The following is a 27628-nucleotide window of genomic DNA, read 5'->3' as shown; positions in this document are numbered from 1 at the left end:
ATCCATTTATGGAAAGACTTTGAAGGATGGAGCACTTGTCTGAAGCCACTGTGTAAGAAATTATTAATAATGTATGTGATATTTCTGCTCTTAATTAAGGAGACTGTGATATAAAATGTTTATAAGGTTCCTTTCAGGACTACATGGAGCGAACTCACCAAACATGCTCCTTCTTTTCTCTGTTTTGGAAAAAAGGAATCTACAGCTTTTCTTGGTCTGGTGCCTTCAAGATATTTTTGGGCTATAACTATTAGGTCTACCAGAGCTATATAAGAAAATGGCTAATATTTACCACTTGTTCATTACTTATTAATAACTAGTTACGCCAATCTCCCACATTTCCTCCAATGAGCTTAAAGTGGTTTATGTGGTTCCCTTCCTCCCCAGTTTACCATCACAAGAATCATTTTGAGATAGCTCAGGCTCAAAGGGTCATCCAGGGAATGTGATGGTTCAGTGAATACTGAGCAGTCTTATTTTTTGCAATTGTAGCTACTACTATAGCTGTAGTTAGTACTAGGAGCCCCTGGTGTCACAGTAGGTTAAACCACGGAGCTGATAAACGTGTTGACCGAAAGGTCGCAGGTTCGAATCCAGAGAGCGGCGTGAGCTTCCGCTGTTAGCCCCAGCTTCTGCCAACCTAGCAGCTCGAAAACATGCAAATGTGAGTAGATCAATAGGTACCGCTCCGGTGGGAAGGTAATGGCACTCCATGCAGTCATGCTGGCCACATGACCTTGGAGGTGTCTACATACGACGGCGGCTCTTCAGCTTAGAAATTGAGATGAGCACCAACCCCCCAGAGTCGGACACAACTGGACTTAATGTCAGGGGACAACCTTTACCTTTACTAGCTACTACTATCACTAGGAGCAATGAAACAGAGATTCCATCTTAGCTTTAAGAAAAACCTCCTGATGGCAAGTGGGGTTTGACAGTGGTATATGCCGTTGGGGCCCCCTCATGGTGCAGCAGGTTAAACCACTGAGCTGCTGAACTTGCTGACCAAAAGGTCGAAGGTTCGAATCCGGGAAGCGGAATGAGCTCCCGCTGTTAGCCCCAGCTTCTCCCAACCTAGCAGTTCAAAAACATGCAAATGTAAGTAGATCAATAGGTACTGCTGCAGTGGGAAGGCAACAGCACTCCATGCAGTCATGCTGGCCACATGACCTTGGAGGTGACTATGGACAACGCCTGCTCTTTGGTTTAGAAATGGAGATGAGCACGAAACCCCAGAGTCAGACACAACTAGACTTATTGTCAAGGGGAAACCTTAACCTTTACTGCATGCTGCTTCAGATGATGGTGCTGTCTCCTTCTTTGGAGGTTTTTAAACAGAGGCTAGATGGCCATTTGTCATAAGGATTTTGTGTGTTCCTGTATTGCATGGGGTTCAACTGGATGGCCCCTGTAGTCCCTACTGACTGTGTGACTCTATTAATCATGCTGGTATTCCCTTAAAAATTATATAAGGGTTTCCTAAGACCTTATAAAGGTATCCTGAGGTTCCTCCAGAGAGAAAAAGATTGAGATAGGCTGTTCTAAATACTACGTAAGTGCTGGCTCTTGCCTACTATAACTTTTCTAAATTTATATATTTCAATCAAAAATATGGGAGAAGAGAAACAGACCCTGCCAGGAAAGGAAAGAAAAATGATTCAGAAGAACATGCTTCTAAAAATATACAAACGTTTTTAAAGCAATGACATGGGATGTCATAAGGATTAAGAGAAGAATATAACTTCTTCCTTGCCACAATATATATATAATCAGCATGGGCGTAGGATTCCCTTCCCTAAAATGTAGTTCTGAAAAGAAACCTGCTCAGTCATCCTTTGCAGTTTTCTTTTTGTAGAGTCAGAGTGGCACCTAATGGTTGCAAAGCCTCGTTACATTGAACATTGTTCAATGCATTGCTTTTGACATAAGCCTTGCTTGCTGACAGGCATCAATATGTCACTCACAGAGTCAGACAGTGCATACGTAAACACTGGAAACAGGAATGCAAATCTTCTGCAAGCAAAAAATTGAAATTACACAGAAGAGAATGCATCCCTCACAGAAGAATTTGAGTGCAACATTACTGATTTCCCTTGTACAGCTGAAGCATCTTCTTCAGAATCCACAGTAAACACTGCAAAACAGATCCATGTGTGTGAGAGTGTGTATATATTGTAAACATCTAAAACATCTACTAGGTGACCCTGAGGCCCCTTCCACATAGTTGAATGAAATCCAACATTATCTGGTTTGAACTGGAATATATGGCAGTGTGGACTCAGATAACCCAGTTCAAAGCAGATATTGCAGGATTTTGTGCCTTGATATTCTGGGTTATATGGCTGTGTGGAAGGGCCCTAAGAAAGCTAACTGACAATTTTTTCATGACCCCAACATTGAGCTAAAGTGACCCCATTTAGGGTCAGGACCCACAGTTTAAGAAGCAGTGTTGTGATGGAGTGAGGACTCAAAACACTGAAATTCCAAGATTTTTTTTATTATTATTACTGAAGACAATTATGGCATTTGCCGTATCCCTTATATTTGTTTCCTCCTAGGCCCCTTCCACACAGCTGAATAAAATCTCACATTGTCTGCTTTGAATTGGAATATATAGCATTGTGGACTCAGATAACCCAGTTCAAAGCAGATATTATGGGATTTTCTGCCTTGATATTCTGGGTTATATGACTGTGTGGAAAGGCCCTAGATAAAGGTAAAGGTTTTCCCCTGACATTAAGTCCAGTCGACTCAGTGGGGTGGTGCTCATCTCCATTTCTAAGCTGAAGAGCTGGAGTTGTCCGTAGACACTTCCTAAGTCATGTGGTCGGCATGACTGAATGGAGCGCTGTTACCTTCCCGCCGGAGCAGTACCTATTGATCTAAGCACATTTGCATGTTTTCGAACTGCTAGGTTGGCAGAAGCTGGGCCTAACAGCAGGAGCTCACGCCACTCCCTGGATTCAAACCTGCGACTTTTGATCAGCAAGTTCAGCAGCTCAGCGGTTTAACCCACTGCACCACTGAGGGTTATCGCGCCACCGGGGATTACCGGAAAGGCCCTATGTTGAAAAAATTGTTGCAGTGGCTTGAGTAATTAAATCTTGCTAAGTTCATAAAGGATTGATTCCTGGGGAGAGATAATACTCTTGGCTGAGTATGATTATCTTCCAAGGGAAGAGTCTTGGCAGTAGGTCGGTAAGTGACTGCAGAGACCTATGCTGGATCCACATGGTTTTTCACAGTGAAGACATACATTTCCAGATTGAAGATGGTCCCAGCAAGGGTTTGCTTGACACGCCTTCCTCTTGTCACATTTCTCACTTTTGCACTCCATTTGTGCCTCTTTGAATTCCACAGCACTGATCATAACAGCTGACCTCCAGTTAGAATGCTTGAGAGCCAGGGCTTCCCAGTTCTCTGTTTCTGTGCCATATTTCTTTAGGTTAGCCTTGAGTCCATTAAAAAAATTTCTTTTGCTGTCCACTGACATTATGTTTTCGGTTCTTAAACTGAGAGTAAAGTAACTACTTTGGGTGACTGTGGTCCAATTATACCATTGCACCGCTGATATGATCAGTGAAGCAAACTTCAGAAGTAGTCATGCATAAAACACAGCAGCCAGACTGATGTTTCACAAGGCTGTGTAAAGGCTTCTCTGCACAACCCTTTTGCTATTGTTATGAGCTTTTGTTTGATCTTTGTTTTGTTGTTTTTGTTTTGTTTTTTTTGGGGGGGGGGGTAATGTTTCCCTCTAAGGCAGAGAAAGTAAGGGCTCTCCTACAGTGCCATACAATCCAGTTCAAAGTAGATAATCTGGATTTTATGCAACTGTGTAAAAGGGACCTAGGACTTGCCCACGAAACAGATTACAGCAGTCAAATTGGAATGTCTGTACAAGGCCAGAGTAACAAGAACCAGGTATGGTATGTTTCAAGAAATGGACATAGCCAGCCCAATGGCTCAAACAAATGAACGTACTTATTTTGGAGTAAATATCTCAGAATTCATTAGGACTGATTTCTCAATAGCTATACCAAGGATTATGTTCTATATAAAAATTAAGACTGTACTGGGAGGCATTGCTGTCCTCAATTACTGAAATAAACTATGATAACATTATCACTTGCACGTGGATGTTGGCTTCATAAATGAACAGGTGTTGTGGCATCTGACTATTTTGCTAATCATCCATGCATGAAGACTTTGTTTTAATTGGGCATATGATGGTTTATAACAAAAAAAAAAAAACCTTCTCAAGCTAATTGCTTCTCTATACTTGGAAAAATGTCATTCTGTAATGAGGTTCTAAAAAGTCACCAAGATGCCAATGTAAAAAGTAAATTGTATACAAGAATGTAATCTTGTTTGCAATGAGTAAAAATTAAGTGAGTACAAATTAATGCAGTGGGAATAATTATTGACGCTGCTGTAAACCGTAATGTGTGAAATACAAGGCAACTTTTTGGAAGTATAGCCACCAAATTAAATCTACAATGTAGAGCAAATGAATGCATACAAAGGAATACTATTAATATTCCTTACTCATGCCCTGAAGGCTGTTCCAGACAGCCCTTTATCCCAGGATCATTCGTGCTTTAAAAACGCGGATGTTCCTGAGGGCCTGTCTACACCCATCCTAGAAAGCGCGTGCTTTCTTGGGTGGGTGTCCAGCTGTTCCAGCAGGACTAGCCCATCAGAATAATAATGATGATAATAATAATAATCTCACAACCTCTGAGGAAGCTTGCCATAGATGCAGGCGAAACGTCAGGAGAAATGCCTCTAGAACATGGCTCTATAGCCCGAAAAAACCCACAAGAACCTAATAATAATAATCCTTTATTTGTACCCCGCTACCATCTCCCGAAGGACTTGGTGCGGCTTACATGAGGACGAACCCAAATACAATAGTAAAAACAATAACAACAACAGCAACAAAATAACTCAAAAAACAAAGCAATAACATTAACAACACACAATGACACAATTAAAATCAATGGCAGGGCCATCAGAACATCTGGGGACCCTCCCTGTTCTCCCAAAGCCCCCAAAACCCTTTGAAAAGTAAGTAAAACTTACCCAATCTTCATTACAGTCTTGGAGTAGCTCTCCTGGCACATAGAAATGACACATCTGGGGAGCGGGAGGAGGTGTGTGTTTTTCCTCCTCCTCATGCCCCCCCCCCCAAAACCCGGCGTGTCATTTCTACACACTGGGAGAGCTGCTCCAAGGCTGTAATTTCCAGTGTCTGCAGTCCAGACACTGGAAATAGTGTATCCTGCACCTTCCAATAAGAGGTGGATTAAATCCACTATTTAATTAATGTGCTACAAACCAGGGCTTTCCTGGTTTGTAGCAAATTAATTCGGGATTGTCCAGGACATCATCTGGACAGCCCCTTCTTTATTGTGGGAGTTACCACAATAAAGGGGCTGTCTGGATGCGCCCTGAGATCAGCAAATAATGGGTCAATCACTCCCTGTGCTGAAAATGAATCTGACTTTGGGAGCCTTACAAAGTTTGCTAACTGTAACGAAAAGTCATAGGTGTTTTGATTCTTAAGTTTTTTTTTGCACGTTTCTTAATATCATATCATATGTATGAATCTTACAACATAATATGACATATGAGGCACAAATGACTTTTTTGCACAGCCCTATCAGCATTCCTTCTAAATAAAACAGAATTGGACTGATATAGAGATATAAATACAAATATTTTACAGTGGCATGGTCTGCCTGGAGAAGCAACTGCTTTAGGTAAAGGTTTGCCCCTGACATTAAATCTAGTCGTTCCGACTTGAGGTTAGTGCTTATCTCCATTTCTAAACCGAAGAGCCGGCATTGTCTGTAGACACCTTCAAAGTCACTTGGCTGGCATGACTGCATGGAGTTCGGTTACCTTCCCGCCAGAGCAGTGCCTATTGATCTACTCACATTTGCATGTTTTTGAACTACTAGGTTGGCAGAAGCTGGGGCTAACAGCAAGAGCTCATGCTGTTCCCCAGATTTGAACCTGCAACCTTTCGATCAGCAAGTCCAGGAGGTCGGTGGTTTAACCCACTGTGCCACGGGGGCTTCTTTATTACCTTGCGTTTTTCATGTGTTAATTCACTATTCATTATTCCCTATCCTTAGGGTGAAGTGAAACACAGATTGTGTTTTCCCCCAAGTTATCCCAACTGGATATGTGGGAAATTACTATGGTGCTACAGCCTACGTCTCAGCCTTTTAGACTTGTTTATTTCTTTTTTAAGCTACCTAAACTTGCTTGTATGTTTGCATAAGTAAATATACAGTAAAAACAGAAAGATGTCTTCAAATAATGCCTGGGCAACAGCAGATGATGAAAGGCCCTCCTTCCATCTCAGATGCCGTGGAGGGAGAGAAGAGTTGACAGTATCTCCTAGAACTAATTCCTTCCTGCACTGCAATCCGTGTGTGCCATGTCTTATTTAGACTGTAAGTCTGAGGGCAGGAAACTGTCCAATTAATGATTTGTAAGCTGTTCTGGGAGATTTTTTGGCTGAAGAGTGGGGTATAAATACTCTAAATAAATAATGACCAGATAATATTCCTTCCTATTAGTAACTGGAAATAGTTTTAATGCTGTGATGTGGGTTTGGTGTGGGGGAAGGTCTGATGCACGCACACATCCCATCCTATAGTCTCCATAATGTCCCTCTCCCACACACTGAACAAGTCGTATTTCTACTTTGGGAATGATTGTTTTGTTCTGCAAAAGGAAAAATAGTTAAATAGAATTTTATAGGAGAAGATTTCTCTCTCAAAATATCCCATAAAACCTATGCTCCAGCACAACTTAAAGAACACACAGAGTGTGGACTCAAATAACTCAGTTCAAAGTAGATATTGTGGGATTTTCTGCCTTCATATTCTGGGACATAGAGCTGTGTGGAAATGCCCTAGGACAGTGGTTCTCAACCTTCCTAATGCTGCGGCCGCTTAATATAGTTCCTCATGTTGTGGTGACCTCCAACCATAAAACTGTTTTTGATGCTACTTCATAATTGTGATTTTGCTACTGTTATGAATCGTAATGTAAATATCTGACATGCAGGATGTATTTTCATTCACTGGACCAAATTTGGCACCAATACCCGATACACCCAAATTTGAATACTGGTGTGGTTGTGGGGGAAAGATTTTGTCATTTGGGAGTTGTAGTTGCTGGGATTTATAGTTCATCTACAATCAAAGAGCATTCTGAACTCCACCAATGATGAAATTGAACCAAACTTGGCACATAGAACTCCCATGACCCAACAGAAAATACTGGAAGGCTTTGGTGGGCATTGACCTTGGGTTTTGGAGTTGTAGTTCACCTGTCTCCAATATGAACAAATGTGAACCCTGTTGGAATTTGGGAAAAATAGACCTTGTTACTTGGGAATTGAGGTTGTGGGGAATTATAGTTCACCTACAATCAAAGAGCATTCTGAACCCCACCAACGAAAGAATTGGGCCAAACTTCCCACACAAAACCCCCATGACCAGAAGAAAATACTGTGTTTTCTGATGGTCTTTGGCGACCCCTCTGACACCCCCTCGCAATCCCCCTGGGGTCCTGACTCCCAGGTTGAGAAACACTGCCCTAGGAGATCCTTTCACTGGGATCTAAAAGCACAAATCTGCTAATGACATTGAAGCTGAGTAAGAAGTATAGTTAAATAAGGGAAAAGTTGGAACCAAAAGAGCTGAGTTGTTTTAGTGATATGCAGTTGGTTTTTGATCCACTGATCAAAATTTCCCTGTCTTTGGGTTGATCTCTTTTTTTCTCCCGCCACTATCTGGAAATTCAGTTCTGGATTGGAAAGTGAAAAGTTGAGGGAGAAATCTACTAATGCAGTTCTCCGTTGTTTTATGGGCTGGTATAAGCCTAAACTTTATCAGGGTACATACAAATATCTGGGAGCAGCATTTCTCAACCTGGGGGTCGGGACCCTGGGGGGGGGGTTCATGAGGGGGTGTCAGAGGTGTTGCCAAAGACCATCAGAAAACACAGTATTTTCTGTTGGTCATGAGGGCTCTGTGTGGGAAGTTTGGCCCAATTCTATCATTGGTGGGGTCCAGAATGCTCTTTGATTGCAGGTGAACTATAAATCCCAGCAACTACAACTCTAAATGTCAAGGTCTGTTTTCTCCAAACTCCACAAGTGTTCATATTTGGGCATATTGAGTATTCGTGCCAAGTTTGGTCCCGATCTATAATTGTTTGAGTCCACAGTGCTCTCTGGATGTAACTACAACTCCAAAACTCAAGATCAATGCCCACCAAACCCTTCCAGTATTTTCTATTGGTCATGGCAGTTCTGTGTGCCAAGTTTAGTTCAATTCCATCGTTAGTGGAGTTCAGAATGCTCTTTGATTGAAGGTTATCAATAAATCCCAGCAAATACAGCTCCCAAATGACAATAGGCGCACACCCCCTCAAACCCACCAGTATTCAAATTTGGGCGTATTGGGTATTTGTGCCAAATTTGGTCCAGCGAATGACAATACATCCTGCATATCAGATATTTACATTACGATGCATAACAGTAGCAAAATTACAGTTATGAAGTAACAACGAAAATAATGTTATGGTTAGGGGTCACCACAACATGACAAACTGTATTAAGGGGTCGTGGCATTAGGAAGATTTAGAAACACTGTCTTAGAGGAACTGATCCCAAGGAATAACAAACTCTGTATCTTCCTATGCTAGCCTAGGAATGTTCTTTGTTCTTTAGCTTGTTGTTTTTGCCAGCATGTTGTTCATTTGCTACATTGCAGACTACAGACAGCTACAATTTTCTGTCCTCAAGCAAAAGAGAGAAAAGAAAAGAAAAACAGACCTGCATGTGAACCAAAATAAATTCCTTTGCTAAACCATGATGATTTCCAGTTTAGCCTCCAATCCCCAATGGCTGAAGGATAGAAATTGGATTCACACCCTCCTTGCTATCTTTCTGCAAGCGGATAATGATCTTTTCATCCTGGCAGACATTTGAGTTCTTTAAAAAGGGAAACAAGCTTTGTCTAATGTGTCAGATTTCTATTTGTTATTTTTGCATGGTTTTAATTCTCCTATAGTTTGATTGCTTTTCTACTTTCACAGACGGTGTCTTCTTAATCTATGTTTGTTTTAACTCCTGTTAATCCTCTTGAGTCCCAAACTGAGAAGAAGATGATACAATGATAACAACACTCTTAAGTTTCATCAGCCTTCACAGAAATTATTTCTGGTTGTTCCCCTGTACATATACAATCTGATCAAAACCCTTTTGAATTAACTAGAAAACCACTGTGGTGAGTAGGTCCTTCCAAACAGCCATATAACCCAGAATATCTGCTTTGAACTGGAATATATGGCAGTGTGGACTTAGGCCGCTTCCACACAACTGAAAGAAATCCCACATTATCTGCTTTGAACTGGAATATATGGCAGTGTGGACTCAGATATCCCAGTTCAAAGCAGATATTGTGGGATTTTCTGCCTTGATATTCTGGGTTCTATACATACATGTGTGGAAGGACCCACTGTAGGATCAATGCAGTTTGTCACCACATCAACGGCCATGACTCAGTGCTATGCAATCTGGAAGCTATACTTTCACAAAGTCTTTCAACTTCCCGACCAGTGCTGGTGCCTCACTGGGACCTTCCACACAGCCCTATATCCCAGAATATCAAGGCAGAAAGTCACACGATATCTGCTTTGAACTGGGTTATCTGAGCCCACACTCATATAATGGGGACTTTCTGCCTCGATATTTTGGGATATAGGGCTGTGTGGAAGGGCCCACTGTGAGAGAGACGTGCTTTTAAAACGTAATTTTCTAATGCTTGCAACTCCCATAATTTGCAAAGAGGCCTTGCTTGTCAGAGATTGCTGATACTTGGAAAAAGCTGCCACAGAGGAAAATGATTGTTCTCTATTGCTCAAGGATACAAGCTGCAAGATAGTAATGTGCACACTCTCTCACTCCCTAATTTCTCACAGGCATGCAGAGAAGTAACATGCAAGTAGATAAGCCCACCTGTGGCTCCATAGCTCAGGGTCAGAGACACATGAATGGTACCATTGTTATATGCTTCTGCTGTTGGAAAAGATTGGGTTGTTGTAAATTTTTCAGGCTGTATGACCATGTTCTAGAAGCATTCTCTCCTGACATTTCACCCGCATCTATGGCAGACATTCTCAGAGGTTGTGAGGCCTCTTGGAAACTAGGAAAATTGGAATATTGGAATATCTGTAGAACATCCAGGGTGGGGGAAAGAACTCTTGTCTGTTGGAGCTATGTGTGAATGTTTCAGTTGGCCACCTTGATTAGCATTTGATGGCCTGATAGTTTTTTGGTGTCGCTTGTTACTGCCTGGGACAATCCTTTGTTGAGAGGTGATTAGCTGTCCCTGATTGTTTCTTGTCTGGAGTTCCCCTATGTTCGAGTGTTGTTCTTTATTTGCTGTTATAATTTTAGAGTTTTAGAGTTTTCTTAATTTATAACATTTAATAAATCCCAACTGGATGGCCCCCCCATGAGGGTCTTCCTCCAGGGGCAAACCAAGAATGGGCAACTTGGAAGTCCCTGAACAGACTCAGAAGTGGAGTAGGCAGATCAAAAGACAACCTGGCAAAATGGCACTACCTAAAAGAATCCCACACCTTGTGTAACGGTGGAGCAGAACAAGCAACTCCGCATCTGTATGCTTGCCCATTATGCCCTGCCTAATGTACAGAGGAAGAATTGTTGGAGGCTACAGAAAATGCCATTGCTGTTGCCCGTTTTTGGTCAAAAGATATTTAGCTGCCTGTGCTCCTTCTATTTTTATCAGTTTTTATACTAATTTATGCAATGCTTTTGATATGAAATAAATAAATAAATAAATAAGCATTGTTTCAAAACATTGTTCAAAATTGCCTTTGAACTTTTTAACCTCGAAATAAAGACTTTCTGTATATATTTCAGATTTCAATATTAATGTCAAAAATAAGTAGTATGATTTTACATAGGATTTGTGCTACATTAGAGCAGTAAAGACAAATATCACTTAAGTAAAATAAACATTAAATATTAATAAAATAAGGTGTAAACATTAAACTAACCCGGGAGTCTGCTATTGCAACACATCCAATGAAGTGGTTGAAAACCAGTATTAAAAAAAGATTATGAAACAGTAATGAATGTCTCCTTTAGACTTGGGCCCCATAATGTGTATGACAATGTAAAATCCAAGCATTTCTGGTCCCAGGCATTTCAGATAAGGGAGGCTCAGCCTTGATAGGCTGAAGGCGGCCTGCCCTTTTTACTCAGCAGCCTTCTAAAGCGCCTGCGCCTGCCTCCGCCGACCACAAGGGGGAAGCGGGAGAGGACCCTCTGGCCCGTTTTAGCCAATCAGAGACGACGGCGGCGCTGTTTGCGGCGCTCTTAGCCAATCGGATGGCTCCGTCGAGAAGGTTGCCTGCAGGTCTTAGCTGCCGAGTTGCTAGAAGCGGCTTCTGGAGTGAAGAAGGAGGAAGCAGAGGCAGATTCAAAGAAGGGGGAAGCGGGGAGAAAAGGGCCATCGGGTCGGTTTGGGCCCAGAAGAGGAATGGGCCCTTATTCTGGGCTGAAAAGGGAGAGAAGGCAAGAGGTTTCGACTCGGGGAAAAAGGCTTGTCTGGGCAGGAGAACGAAATGGCCTGTGCCTAAGGGAGGGCTTGTGTTGCAGAACTGGGAAGTGCATCTACACTGTAGGTTTAATGCAGTTCGACACCGCTTTAACTGCAATGGCTCAGTGCTATGGAATCATGAGAGTTGTAGTTTGGTGAGGCACCAGCACTCTTTGCAAGGAAGGCGATAACAACAACAACAACAACAACAATAATTTATTTCTTAACCACCTCTCCCCAAATTTCATACCATTGGCCATGACATCAAACTGTATTAATTCTACAATGTAGATGCACTAGTATGGTCCTGTAATTTGCCCAATTTGCAGTCTGACTCTTTGAACCTGCTCTTCAAAGAAAGCCCCATGTAGATGACATAGCAAGATTCTAGATGGGAGTTAATTCAATTTGTTTTTTCTCAACCAGTCCATTACTGGTGTCAGGCACTAGTTTAGGACTAAGATAGTTTCCTTGGGATGAAGTGGGAAAGGATAGCAGAGCCGCATATTGATGACAAAACTCTTAAGACAACCCTTTCCAGCAGTTTCGTGTGCATATTAACTAGCATGGAGGACAAAACAAAAGCAGGAGTCACCCAGCAACACCTTCTGGGTTTGCTCCTTCAGGAAGGAATGGAGACTGGAAAACGGCTCCTGCAAATCTCATCCCAGTTAGACGGCTCAGGCTAGTATGATAGATGGTACTGAAAGGCACTGAAAGGTCCAGTAGACCCAAGAGGGCAACACTATGTAGAGACACCATCAAAGTGACCAAAACTGTCTCTGTCCCATAACTGAAACCTGATTGAATTGGATCTAGATAATCGGTTTCATTGGGGAAGCCCTGGAACTGGGAGGCCACCACATAGCCCAATACCCATACCAATTAAAGGTAAAGGTTTCCCCTGACATTAAGTCTAGTCATGTCTGACTCTGGGGGATGGTGCTCATCTCCATTTCTGAGCCGAAGTGGCGTTGTCCGTAGACGCCTCTGAGGTCATGTAGCCAGCATTACTACATGGAGTTCCGTTACCTTCCTGCCAAAGCAGTACCTATTGATCTACTCACATTTGCATGTATTCGAACTGGTAGGTTGGCAGAAGCTGGGTCTAACAGTGGGACTTCACCCTGCTCCCCGGATTTGAACCGCACCGATTACTATCGGCTTGGTTTACTGCTTTTTTATGTTTTGCATATATTGTTTATATGCTTTTATGTTTTATACTTTAATGTTATGTTGTTTATTTTATTGTAATTTGTATCTTGTTGTTTTGTAATTTGTTGTTCAGGCATGGCCTCATGTAAGCCGCTCCGAGTCCCCATTGGGGAGATGGTGACGGGGTATAAATAAAGATGATGATGATGACGATTATTATTATTATTATTGGCCTCAGGTAAGCCGCCCTGAGTCCCCATTGGGGAGATGGTGGCGGGGTATAAATAAAGTTTATTATTATTATTATTATTATTGGCCTCATGTAAGCCGCTCCGAGTCCCCATTGGGGAGATGGTGGCGGGGTATTAAATAAAGTTTATTATTATTATTATTATTATTATTATTATTGGCCTCATGTAAGCCGCCCCGAGTCCCCATTGGGGAGATGGTGGCGGGGTATTAAATAAAGTTTATTATTATTATTATTATTATTATTATTATTATTATTATTATTGGCCTCATGTAAGCCGCCCCGAGTCCCCATTGGGGAGATGGTGGCGGGGTATTAAATAAAGTTTATTATTATTATTATAACAAAATTTGAAAGTGTTATTCCTGTTTAATTGCGTAGTACTTACTTTAAAGGTAGTTGTTACATATACTCCAGAAACTTTATTTTTGTGGCTGCCACAAACTATGTTGATTTGGTTGAGACTTGATGAGATATCCTTTGAAAAACTATAGCAAAATGTGCTACTGGATCTCCCACAAAAACAAAGTTTCTGCAATTTTCCCCAGGGAGAGAGCAGATTATAAATAAAATGTTGTTGTTGTTGTTAAAAGGCAGGTGGGACTAGTTCAGGAAGCTTCTCATTGTCTGAACCAATAGCAGACAATTCTGAATGGGATGAATATAGAAATGCTTGTGACCTATTTCACAGAGATATTGTTTCCAATATCAAAGGCAACCTTGACTCGGCACAGCACATACAGTTCTATCCTTAAGATGAAGAGCTTCTTTGAAACTAATGTTAGCGGAATACTTCTTTTGTAAATTCCCTGCTCTGTTTTTCTGATCATTGTCTGGTATGAAAATGTGCCAAATACCTCCTTTTTTAAAAAACTTCGTGTTATATTCTGCAAAAATGTCCCTTAAATTGCAACTTTGAGAGGTTTCCTTGTTCACAAATTTTTGCCAGAGAGGCTCAGTCAAAAATAATTTGGGGAGAACAATAGGCCACAATCCCCCAAACTATATGCAGGTGTGGTAGTTCAGGTTGACTGTGTTCTTAAAACCTGCCCAGAAAAAAGGACAGAAAATCAGTCAAAGTAAAGCTGGAGATGATGAAGCTTCACTTTTAGTGTATCTGAACACATACAACTGCAGGTGACAATTTGAAAATAGCCCCCTCCTTACATATAAATACCTGGCCCAGAGGCCACTATAACAATAGGAAAAGGATATTTATTTATTTAATTATTTACAGTATTTGTATACCGCCCCTCTCATCCTTACGGCGACTCAAGGTGGTTTACAAGGCAAAATTCAATACCAGCAAAAACACAGTTACAATATAAAAACTTTAACATCAATAAAATCATAACAGCTGTGATAAAACATAATTCAATAAATACTCATTAAAACAATGTCCAATCCATCTTGTAGTTGATTCCGTTCTTATGTCCGTTACTCAGTATTTGCAAATGCCTGCTCGAATATCCATGTCTTGATTTTTTTCCGAAATGCTAAATGCGAAGAAACCGATCTAATCTCCATAGGAAGGGCGTTCCATATACAGTGTATTATTTTTTTCTCTTCATAGAATCTGTGTGGAAGCAAATGCTATGGTACATAATAATAATAATAATAATAATAATAATAATAATAATAATCTATATAAATAAAAATGTAATGTTCGTTTGTGGGATTAACTTAACTCAAAAACCACTGGACAAATTGACACCAAATTTGGACACAGTGTACCTTTCAGGCCACCGAGTGACCATCACTCATAAAATGCTGAAAAACACAGCAGAAGAGACTTGAAAAGCCAAAAAATAAAAAATACATTACAACTCATGCGCAAAACTACATATATACACATACACACACACACATATATATATATACATAAACACAAATATATACACACATATGCATATATACACACACAAAACACATACACAAAATATACACAAGCACACATATATACACAAATATATACATGCACATATATGCATATATACACATGCAATACACAGAAAGGGAGAAGGAAAGAGAGGAGGGAGAAAAAGAAGGAAAGAAGGAGAGAAGGAAATAAAAAAGTGAAATAAGGAAGGAAAAAGAGAGGGAAGGATGGAACCAAAGAGTAAAGGAAGAGAGGAACAACACAGGTAGAGAAGGAAGAAAGAAGAAGGGGAAAAAAGAGGGAAGGAAAGAGAAAAAGAAGGAGGGAAGATTGGCCACAGCAATACGTGGTAGGTACAGCTAATAATAGTAATAATAATAATAATCCATATATACATAGATAGATAGTTTGCTGTGGCATACTGTGTTTTGTGTCATTATTATTATTATTATTATTATTATTTCGACCCCGCCACCATCTCCCCGAAGGGACTTGGGACAGCTCACAGAAGCACTTCAAGGTGCTACATATAAAGCAAACAATACATAATTAAGCATATACAACAACACATAAGTGTATAGACGACTAACATGCAAAAAAACCCCATCTAATAAAATTTTATGGATGTCACTCTGTTTTTTTACTTTCTAGAGCCTTACTGATTTCTGATTTCTTTGATTAGGACACCTTCCTAAAAGATGGAAGCTTTACAGACCTGTGCTTGTTCTGGACCAGGAAGAGATTTGGGTGTCCAAAACTGCCTAAATGGAACCTTCCTATATTTTGCCTACGGTAGTAACTTGTTGCGGGAGAGGATAATGTTAAGAAACCCGTCTGTGGCTTTTCTCACACTGGCACATCTTCTGGTTGGTATTGCATTTTGATTTTTTTTAAAAAAAAATCAGACATTTTTAGGATGAAGTTGGGGCTCTTGTATGTAGCAGATGTGTTGTATGACACCCTTTGTTTCTACCAAATATCCTTCTGAGTTTTTTTAATGCAGAAAGTCATTAACAAGGTATAGCTTTTTCCATCTGGCATTTAGGCATCAACACCACTGGAAAAAAAATTCTAATGTAAACATTTAAAATATGAGGCTTGCATGAGCTGTTGGATCTTGGAATTATGGCTCATCTCAACTTGAAATCTGTTTCTTTTCCTGCTCTTAGTTTTTTTTCTATCTCCTTGAAGTTTGTCTTTAAATGAATTTTTAAACGTAGACATATGTTTAAAGAATAACATTTCTTTTTCCAGTTTTGTGGATTTAATGAGCAAACTTATAAATTAATTGTATTATGTTTGTGCCAAGAAGTCTATAAATGGTGGTTAATCATTTTTCTGTTTTAATTCATAGGATTATAAACTTGCTTTTGGCTCTTATCAAGGCAAACCAAGTTCGTCTTGGCATGGAAGTACAGCAACTATTGTTTGTTCTCCGAGCGATGAAGTGTGGGGAATCATATGGAAAATGAACACTAGTGATTTATGCTCTCTTGATCAGTGAGTGACTTTATTCTGTGGCATTTTCTCAGTTTATTGGAGTGCTGTTAGGATTTCGTTCTGAACACTTCATTGGGATGTGCAAATACTTTACCAAAACTATTAGCAAACTGAAAAGGAAGATCAAACTTTTTCTTTGTAATGTCATTTATGATTTATGTCAACTGTATCCCAAGGTTTTCTTAGCAAGATACTATTTTGGAGGTGCTTTACCTCTGTGGATGAGAGAATGTGACTTGCCCAAGATTACCCAAGGATTTAAAACATGTTCTCCAAAGTTCTAGTGCAATACCTAAACCATTATTCCATGTTGGATGGCTGTGTAATACGAGGGTTATCCAAAACATAAGGTTAGAAAGCGGGGAATTTTTTGCGGGAGAAGTTGGTACCATTGCCATGAAGCGGGAAGCCAGAGGAAGTGAAGGAGCAGTGCCAGTTGTCAGTAGCTCATCGACTGGCATTGTGGTGATTAGAGATGAGCGTCCTCATTCTGTTTCCCTCTAACTGCAATGTTCACACTGTACAAGGGATATCCAGAAAGTAAGGTTACAAGATTTTTTTTAAAATATCAAAAATGAATATATTTGAATAAAACTTGCATTGATTATAGCAGGGGTTCTCAAACTATGGCCCGGGGCCAGATACGGCCCTCTCAGGTCATTTACCCGGCCCTCGCTCAGGGTCAGCCTAAGTCTGAAAATACTTGAAAGCACAAAATAACAACAACAATCCTATCTCATCAGCCAAAAGCAAGCCCACATTTGCCATTGAAATACTAATAAGTTTATATTTGTTAAGATTGTTCTTCATTGTAATTATTGTATTGTTTTTGAGTGTCTTTTGCACTACAAATAAGATATGTGCAGTGTGCATAGGAATTCATTCTTTTTTTTTTCCAAATGATAATCCGGCCCTACAACAGTTTGAGGGACTGTGATGTGGCCCTCTGTTTAAAAAGTTTGTGGACCCCTGGATTATAGCACATGTATTAAATTATTTTTCCACATAATCACCATTTGGTTCAATACATTTTATCATCTGTGGGACAAGTTTTTGATGCCTGTGTCATAGAAGTTTCCCACCACCTTTTAAAGTCACGGCATCAGTCATAACAGACAGCCATCCACTTCTGTCTTCATCAAGAATTTCCGTCCTTCCGCAATTGAAATTCTGTACTCATTTTGCCACATGTTGTCTTGAGATTACGTTCACTCTATAAACTGAAATGATCTTACGATGAATTGCAGCTGTGTTCATGCCCTTAGCATTTAGGTAGCAAATTATAACGCAAACTTCACACTTGGAGAGAAATGGAATGAGGGCATTCATCTCTAACCTTCACCACAATGCCAGTGAATGAGCTACTGACGACTGGCACTGCTCGTTCACTTCCGCCAGCTTCCTAAAACCAACTTCTCCCGCGAAAATTCCCTGCAAGAGCTACATGCCTTGTAACCTTACTTTCTGGATAACCTTCGTATAAGGGGATAATGTCAATATGTGACATCAAATTGACACAGTGGAAGTTATAGGTCATCTAAATACATTTCTCCACTTATATCATGAGTCCCCAAACTAAGGCTCATGAGTCAAATGTGGGCCTCAAAGGTAATTTATCTGGCCCCTACCCTACACTATAGACTTGGAGTTGTCCTAAATCTGAAACGACTTGAAGACACACAACAGCAACACTCCTAATTAACTTGACCATCTGGTTGAAGAACAGTACAGTAGGACCCAAAATGTGTAGCTGGAAAAAACTGAAGACAGGCTATTTAGAAAAATGAAATCAGGGAGGAACCAAAGCTACGTATATGCACTTACTAAAAGCTTAAAAGGCAGGCAGTGTCAGTGAAGGCATGTAATAGAAATTATGTAGCAGGTAGAGTTTGCATATAATTGTGACATTTAAAGCAAATCACCTAAATCAGATTAAAACAATCATTTCTCCATCATCAAGCCAGGTAAAGTTTGTCGCTTCCTTTTAAATACTTTTATAACACTCCTGTTGTCAAACCTTAGACCTGCCTCACACTATTTATTCTAGAGCTTTCTAAACCATTTGTTGCGGCTCCGGTGTGTGGTACAAATGTAATAAATCTATGTGAAGTAAGCAATAAATCCTATATTTAAATAATATATACAGTTGAAAGTTTTTCATGAGATATGTTGTGTCCCCATTCATTTCATCATTAGAACATATGCATGTGTCTGTAATTCTTTGAAGGGTTGCTTTAACCTTTGGTTTGCTAGTAAATGCGGCCCCCAGTGGTGCAGCGGGTTAAAGCGCTGAGCTGCTGAACTTGCTGACCGAAAGGTCAGAGATTTGAGTCTGGGGAGTGGGTAAGCTTCTACCGTTAGCCCCAGCTTCTGCTAAACTAGTTGTTTGAAAACATGCAAATGTGAGTAGATGAATAGGTACTGCTTCAGCAGGAAGATAACAGCGCTCCTTGCAGTCATGCTGGCCACATGACCTTGGAGCTGTCTATGGACAATGCCAGCTCTTCAGCTTAGAAATGGAGATGGGCCCCACTCCCAGAGTCAGACACATCTAGACTTAATGTCAAGGGGAAACCTTTACCTTTACGTTGCTTGTAAAACCGAATTACTGTGTCATGAAATGATGCATGTCTAAAAGGTGTGTCACCAACTGGAAATGTTTAGAAAGCTCTGCAGTTTGTTATCTCCTGCAGCCAATAAAGAACAGCTGGTGTGAAGTCAAATTTGTGGAAGCTCAAATTGGATGAGACAGTAGAAATAGATGGCTTTGTCATTGAACTGAGTCATTGGTCATTACTGTAGCCCTGCCGTACAGTATCAAGCATCTGTGAGAGAAATTGACATGCGTATAAGCTAAAATCAAAGCATGCTTTGTGCTTAGCTTTTTCCCCTCCTAGATACAATTATCTGACCTAGCAGTGAAATAATCTGCTTAAATAAACCCCACTATTAAGACTTGGGCAGTTATCATAAATTAAATCACGTTGTATTTGCAAATGCTCCCTATTCTGAGAATTCTCCAAGGGCATGCCCACATAAAACCACAGATCTTGAAACCATGTTGTGGTGTAAACCAGCAGATAATTTGGTACTTGCTTGCCTGGGCAAGAAAATACTTGAAAGGAAGTGAAAGGTCTTCAGGAGGCCCGAGTTCTTCTTTACTGGAGGAGAAACCTTTACCTTTAGGTAAAGGTAAAGGTTTCCTTTGACATTAAGTCTAGTCATGTCCGACTCTGGGAGTGGTGCTCATCTCCATTTTTAATCTGAAGAGCTGGCATTGTCCATAGACATCTCCAAGGTCATGTGACTGGCATGACTGCATGGAGCACCCTAACCTTCCTGCAGAAGCAGTACCTATTGATCTCACATTTGCATGTTTTCTAACTGCTAGGTTGGTAGAAGCTGGGGCTAACAGTGGGAGCTCACCTTGCTCCCTGGATTTGAACCGCCGACCTTTCGGTCAGCAAGTTCAACAGCTCAGCGGTTTAACCCACTGCACCACCAAGGGACCCTTCTTACTGTATCTTAAATCTTATCAAAAAAGGAACCATCCCTTTCTCTGAGGAAGGTAGCAAAAGGCAAAGGTTTAGTCCATCCCAGGAATATCTAAAAATAGCACCGACCCCCTCTTTTTGCCGTAGTGGGGTCCAGGGATGGCTGACCCTCCAAGGAAACATTGGTGCTTTCCTTGTCTTGGTGGAACAAACCTGGACTTATACACAAATCATAGCAAAATCCATTATTTTGGCCTCAGAACCAATAATATGCTTCTGATCCTAATGCAATTCAAACAAGGAATTAGCAGGACTATTATGTGGCCTAGACTGATGAGCAATTCTCTAGACATGCTGTGTAAATTACCACCTTATTTTATACTTCCTTTTTAGTCCTGTTTAGCTCAATACCAAATTTTTGCAATTTGCAACTCAGAAAGCTCTTAATCTAGATGATGATGATGATGATGATGATGATTATTATTATTTGAAACACAACAAGTTGAGTCCACAGCAAACAAGATCACTCTGCTGGCTGTTGTATTGGATCACAAGTCAGATACTTTCCCATTGTCTAGGACTGTGTGATGTATCGGCAAAAAATGTGTGCAGATCCCAGTAAGGTGGCCTTTTGCAGCTGGCAGATGGTAATTTTGTCAGTGCCAATTGTGTTTAAGTGCAGGCCAAGGTCTTTAGGCACTGCACCCAGTGTGCCGATCACCTCTGGGACCACCTTTACTGGCTTGTGCCAGAGTCTTTGCAGTTTGATCTTTAAATATTTATATTGTGTCAGCTTTTCCAGTTGTTTCTTTTCAATCCTGCTGTCTCTTGGGATTACAACATCAATGATCCATACTTTTTTTTAACACGATTGTGAGGTCAGGAGTATTATGATCCAAAACTCTTGTCAGTCTGAATTTGGAAGTCCCAGAGTAGTTTGATGTGTTCATTTTCTGTAACTTTTTCAGGCTTGTGATCCCACCAGTTCTTTGTCACAGGCAGATGGTATTTGTGGCACAAGTTCCAATGAATCATCTGAGCAACGGTATTATGCCTCTGCTTGTAGTCTGTCTGTGCGATCTTCTTGCAGCAGCTGAGGATTTGATCTATTGTTCCATCTGCTTCCTTACAGAGTCTACACTTGGGATTATTATTATTATTATTATTATTATTATTATTATTATTATTTGTAGACCGTCCTATCTCCCCAAAGGGACTCAGGGCAGTTTCCAACACATATAGCAAACATTCAAAGCCAGCAAAAGACATTAACAAATTACATCAAAACAATACACATCAAACAAAATATAACAGTCATAACTATAAAATTAATACCAAATACAAAAATGAACATTGCCAATATTCCGAGTTTCAAAAACTACAAAAAAGAGATAGAGTATTTCATTATTTATTTTTATGGTTCAGTACTAAATGATGTCTTGCTTTTGAAAAGGCCTCTTAACAAAATAAATTGCTTTTATTTGAGAAACATGTCTTCTATTTCAGACAAGAGGGCGTTGAAAGGGGTATCTATGTCCCAATTGAAGTGACTGTTACATCTCAAGAAGGAAAAGTATTTAAGTGTCGAAGTTACCAAATGGATAATTACGTTTCTGGGCTTCCTTCTCCACATTACAAAAAGGTAAACATGAGAGTCAGACAAGAAGTTTGTAACATGTCATGCTAGTGACTTGTCTGAAACATCTTCCCCTTGAATATAAATCATGGTATGGATGTAAACAGATAGCTTCTTCTGTGAACTTGTGTTTCTTTCAAGACTTGACTTTCTGATAAGAACTTTGTGAACAAAGTAATAAGCAGTCCAGCCTTTATAGGAGTTTGACGTAAAGGCTGCTGGGAAGTTATCTTGTGATTGGGGGAACTCAGAAGAGGGTGCACAATATTTGAGACTTCCAAATACCATTTTGTTGTTTCTCATGGCAACTTCCTGCCTATAGGAAGTACAGCCAGATTCTTCAGCCATGTATTCAACACACCTGATTTTTTTTTAAATTACAAAAAAGCAAACTTTTAATTTTGCCATTTTAGATAAGGGATGTCATTTTAATATGTCATAGTACATAAAGGGTTCCCTGGCGGCACAGCGGGTTAAATGGCTGAGCTGCTCAATTTGCTGACCGAAAGGTTGGTGGTTCAAATCCAGGGAGCAGGATGATCTCCCCACTGTTAGGCTCCAGCTTCTGCCAATCTAACAGTTCGAAAACATGCAAATGTGAGTAGATCAATAGGTACTACTTCTTTGGGAAGGTAACAGCACCCCATGCAGTCATGCCGGCCACATGACCTTGGAGGTGTCTATGGACAACACCGGCTCTTCGGCTTAGATGAGCACCATTCCCCAGGGTCGGACATGACTAGACTTAATGTCAGGGGAAATCTTTACCTTTATATATATAATAGAACTTGAGCACTTGTGGATTTTGGAATTCGCAGAGGACCTGGAATCATACCACAGGGGATACAAAGTGTGCATTATTTTTATTACCAACTAGCCAGCCTGTCACGTGTTGCATGTATATGTGTTTTGTGTATATATGTGTGTATGTGTGTTTTGTATGTGTATATATTTAAGTCCCTCCCACTGTGTTTTTCAGTGATTTTATGAGTGATGGTCACTCATTGGCCTGATAGGTATATTGTGTCCAAATTTGATGTCAATTCATCCAGTGGTTTTTGAGTTATGTTAATCCCACAAATGAACATTACATTTTTATTTATATAAGATGGCTCAAGGAATGGTGAATCTTCCCACTTTCCTGTCTTGGGCAAGGTCCATTGTAAAATGGAGAAAACAGAAATGTAGCAACTTCTCTTCCTTTTTCCTTTCTCTAAACCGCTGACTTATTACCCAGGTAGAGGTGAGAAAGTTGCATCCAGACATTTCTGGAAGCAGATATTAATGTAGATATGTTTGAAATATAGAACAAGCTGAACCAGCAAAGCCTGTAAGATCCGGGAAGGCTCCAAATTCCAGAAGTGTTTTTGCTTGTCTGGAATAGTTATTCAACACCTAACTTGCACAAACAGCCTCCAGCATTTGTAGGTAGTGCATGATGCCAGGACTGAATAACTAATATATTTCCCAATTCATACATTTCAATTCTTCTAGTTTTACAGATTTCATTAAAACTAGTATTCTGAAAGCTAGTAACTAGGGTTATGTTTTGCCTTTCCTTGGTTGCATAATATTGTTCTAACACAAACATGATTCTATTTGGCCACTTTGATTATCATTGAATGGGCTTGCAGCTTCAAAGCCTGGCTGCTTCCTGCCTGGGGGAATCCATTCAGTGCTAATCAAGGTGTCCAAGTGCAACATTTGCACTTTCCTCAAGCAGACAAGAGTTCTTTCTTCCACCCTGGACATTCCACAGGTATATAAACCTCACTTGCCTAGTTTCCAACAGACCTCACAACCTCTGAGGATGCCTGCCATAGATGTGGGTGAAACATCAGGAGAGAATGCTTCTGGGACATGGCATCCAGAAATTGAGTTACTGTATTCACTCCATCCAGTTTCCAATTCTTTATTTACACAGATCTAATCTAAGCCTAGGGCCCCCTGGTGGTGCAGTGGGTTAAACCGCTGAGCTTCTGAACTTGCTGACCAAAAAGTCAGCAGTTTGAATCCGGAGAGCAGTGTGAGCTCCTGCTGTTAGTCCCAGCTTCTGCCAACCTAGCAGTTCAAAATCACACAAATGTGAGTAGATCAATAGGTACTGCTCCGACGGAAAGGTATCAGTGCTCTGTACAGTCCTGCTGGGCATATGATCTTGGAGGTATCTGTGGACAATGCCGGCTGTTCAGCTTAGAAATGGAGATGAGCACCAGCACCCGCCAGAGTCTGACTCGACTAAACTTATTGTCGGGGGAAACTTTTATCTTTTAATCTAAGCATGGCATTTTACACCTGTTTTTATTCCTGTAGGTCATTTGTATGGGTGCCAAGCAGAATGGTTTGCCAGTCGACTATCAGAAGAAATTGGATGCTATAGAGACAAACAATTACGAAGGACCTGTGCCGGTGTTTGATGAAATTAAAGCTGCTCTCAGTGCATCAGAGGCAATAGAATAAATAACAGAAAATAATAAAAAAAATATTTTAGAAAGTAGTTTTTTTGTTTCTTTGAATTTTCTAATATGAAGATAAAATTATCCTTTTTTTGCACTTGTATTCCTGATATCCTGCTACAAAATATATTGTGTTTATTCGACAGTTGGCTTCTGTCTTCTGCCTCCATAATTTATACAACAGAGCCAAATTGATAGCTCACACATTTTGTTTTACTTTATGAGTCTGTGTACACCAACTCAGTCTGTTGTTGAAAATAGAGCACCAAGCTGGTTTTGTCTTCCTTCTGGATCCTGGTAGGAATTTGCGTTCAGTGGACAGCTGTCTTCTGTTTCCTTTGTCATGGCTAGTATCTTGAGCTTCTGTTTCCACCATTGAGTGCCACCTCCCTGATTTCAGTTCAAAAGTTGGTTAAAAACAATTTTCACAATAAATATTTCAGATATTGGATTAACTATATATTCCCGTGTGCAGAGTGGAATTGTGCCTACTTGCATTTTATCCCTTTAGGAATTTTTTTTGACACTCAGTATTACACACTAAATCCAGACTCTGAGAAGCTAGTCCCTCAATAGACATAACACTCCAAAGTGCCAATTCAGGGTGTTTACTATTCTGAGCAAAGGTATGTTCAAAGAGTTAAGGAAGACCGTGAAGGCAATTCTGTTTGGTGTCTCAGATGAATTGATCATGACTTTTTTATGAATGTATTTTTATTAGTGAATACCATCAAGACATATTGATAACAATTAACACAATAGACAAAACTATAAGTAAAAAAATGATACAAAAAAATCAAACATCAAACATATTACTGTGATTTTTGTACAGTGAAAGTGGGGGAATATAAATATAAAGAGAAGTATGGAAACAGAGAAGAAAAAAGAGAGAGAAACCAAATAAAAATAGTAATATAAAAGTTAAAAAAATAAAAATACATACATAGATATATCATATATTGTTCCTTTTACTTCCAGATCGCATATTGTGATACTGTTTATATTCTTCCTTCTTGATTCCTGTCCAATAATAATAATAATAATCTTTATTTATACCCCGCCACCATCTCCCCGATGGGGACTCGGAGCGGTTTACATGAGGCCAAGCTCAAACAACAAATTACAACAGAGTAGAACCGAAAATGCAAACCGAAAATGCATAATAAACAACATCATTACATAAAACATGTGAATACATAACAATATAAAATTACAATAAGGACAAACACAATGACAATGGGTGGACTACATGTAATGATTAAAAGAAATACTAATTAAAAACTAATTAAAGACTCGGGCGAGATAAAAGAAAAGCAGTTATTTGCGGAGGAGGGCTCATTATAGCGGGGGATTGTGGAATCAAGCTTTCCCACGGGGGGGGGGGGGGGGGACATATACTCCACATATATGCTCCTAGGTATATAACTTATGATTGACCCTTAGGACTTCTTTTATTCTATTTTTATAAGCATTCGTAGTTGTTTTTTAAAGAAATTAGTAAAGTTATTCCAGTTTGTTTTAATTGAAGTTGAACTGTTTTGAGCAATATTCTGAGTTCATAAATCCATATTCATAATATCTAGGGCTTTCTTTATCCATCCATCCATAGTTGCCATTTCTTTTAATTTCCAAAAGTGGGCTATGACTTTTGTACAATTCAGATTAGAACTGGATTACTTGCAAGTCTTTTTCTTGAAGAGCTGCTGGGAGATGGGAGAGAATGCCTCTGATGGATGAGTGGGCTTATTAATAGAAGACCCACATAAAGATATAGTAGATTAACTTATTAGCAGCAGTGTGACCCAGCATCAGTAGCCAAAAGTGATAAAAAGAACAAAACCTCACAGACCAATGCTATCTCTTCCTTTGGAGGCTTTTCTTTGTAGCAAAATAATATGGTTGTACTATTTACAAGGTTTCCATAACACAAAGTTCTTTAGACTTCCTTCTTTGCTTCCATGTTGGGCTTCTTTCTCATGCAGATACACAGCTTTACTCTCACAGAGCTTCCTCTCACACCGAATTTACACAGGAGCTTTGTACTGTAGCTTTACACACAGCAGCCTTCACACTGGAGCGTCACGAGGCCTTCAACATGGGGCTTCTCTCAGCAAAGCTTCTCACACCAGGCCTTCTTACACTGAGACCTACCTCACACTGAGGCCTTCCTCATACTGAGGCCTGTTGTAGCTCAGTCAGATGAAGATGAGGGGTTTGGGGGTTCACAGCCTGATGGTTCTGTAGGTGAGCAAACAGGTTTTAGAGTAAAATGAGGGAATGGAGGGGGGTTTGGAGCAAGATGAGAGTGAAAATGGAACTGTTTTGGAATCCAACAAGCAGGGAGAGGACAACAGTAGCTCATCTGAGAGAGCAGCTGACAGAGATACCAGGCTGATCATGATAGGGCTGAGATTCAGGTGCAGGAAAATCCATGAGAAAAAGAGGCAAAAGCAGGCCTCTCAAGGTCAAAGGAATGTGTTCATGTTTTGCAGTTCTTAAATTAGTGAGATTTTTGTTAGGATTTTAGATCAAGCACCATCGCATTTTCTCCTGACGTTTCGCCTGCATCTATGGCAAGCATCCTCAGAGGTAGCGAGGTCTATTGGAACTAGGAAAATGGGTTTATATATCTGTGGAATGACTGTGCAAAAAGAATCTGCGAACCCCCACCTCCTTCAAGATGAACTGAACCACCTCAACTGGGCTCTACAGGCCAATGGATACTCCACCTCAGACATCAGAAGAGCTGCAAGACCGAGAACAAACCACGAGAGTAAAGACAACGATCCACCCAGAGGAAAAGTGCTCTTGCCATACATCAAGGGAACCACTGACCACATAGGGAAGCTGATGAGAAAACACAACATACAAACTATCTACAGACCCACCAAGAAAATCCAACAAATGCTACATTCAGCAAAGGACAAGAAGGATCCTCTCACTTCTACAGGAGTCTACCGTATACCATGCAGCTGTGGACAAGTCTACGTAGGGACCACCAAACACAACATTGACCAAACACGAATCAAGGAACATGAAAGGCACTGCAGACTAGTTCAACCAGAGAAGTCAGCCATAACAGAGCACCTGATGAACCAACCTGGACACAGCATATTATTTGAGAACACAGAAATGCTGGACCACTCCAACAACCACCATGTCAGGCTACACAGAGAAGCCATTGAAATCCACAAGCATGTGGACAATCTCAACAGAAAGGAGGAGACCATGAAAATGAACAAAATTTGGCTACCAGTATTAAAAAATTCTAAAATTACAACAGCAAAACAACAAAGGGGAAACAAGACCTGGCTGTTCGAACAAGCATTTGGTTAAACAGTGTAATTGAACATAGGAATATGGAATAATGGATGATGAGACTGGATTCTGATTTTACTGTTGAGGCGCTAATGATTGTTATACGGATGTTTAATTATTTTTGTTACAACTGTTTTTAATTGCCCTATACTTGTCTCGTGATGTTTTGTATTGATGTTGTTCACCGCTTTGAGTCGCCTGAGGGCTGAGAAAAGCGGTTTATCAATAAAGTAAATAAATAAATAAATAAATAAATCAGGCACATCTAATCACCTCTCAACAA

General features: G+C 40.2%; 1 protein-coding gene across 3 annotated transcripts in view; it reads left to right on the top strand.

Annotated features, from left to right (window-relative positions):
• Positions 1-24068, top strand: part of GGCT (gamma-glutamylcyclotransferase) — a 35822-nt gene extending 11754 nt beyond the window's left edge. Inside the window, exons 1-5 of one of the 3 annotated variants that reach the window (XM_060781842.2) lie at positions 11491-11632; positions 15624-15807; positions 16296-16441; positions 21442-21577; positions 23885-24068. In XM_060781842.2, the coding sequence (XP_060637825.2) occupies positions 15640-15807; positions 16296-16441; positions 21442-21577; positions 23885-24031 (597 nt within the window). In that variant the 5' untranslated portion in view covers positions 11491-11632; positions 15624-15639 and the 3' untranslated portion in view covers positions 24032-24068. Of the gene's footprint in view, positions 1-11490; positions 11640-15623; positions 15808-16295; positions 16442-21441; positions 21578-23884 lie in introns of those variants that run through there. The other 2 variants (XM_067470216.1, XM_060781844.2) reach the window with 2 other exon arrangements.
• Positions 24069-27628: the final 3560 nt, after the last annotated feature.

This window comes from Anolis sagrei, chromosome 6, assembly GCF_037176765.1.
Source record: "Anolis sagrei isolate rAnoSag1 chromosome 6, rAnoSag1.mat, whole genome shotgun sequence".
Lineage (NCBI taxonomy): Eukaryota > Metazoa > Chordata > Lepidosauria > Squamata > Dactyloidae > Anolis > Anolis sagrei.
The sequence above is the reverse complement of the archived record's forward strand: the minus strand, read 5'-3'. Positions and strand labels throughout refer to the sequence as shown.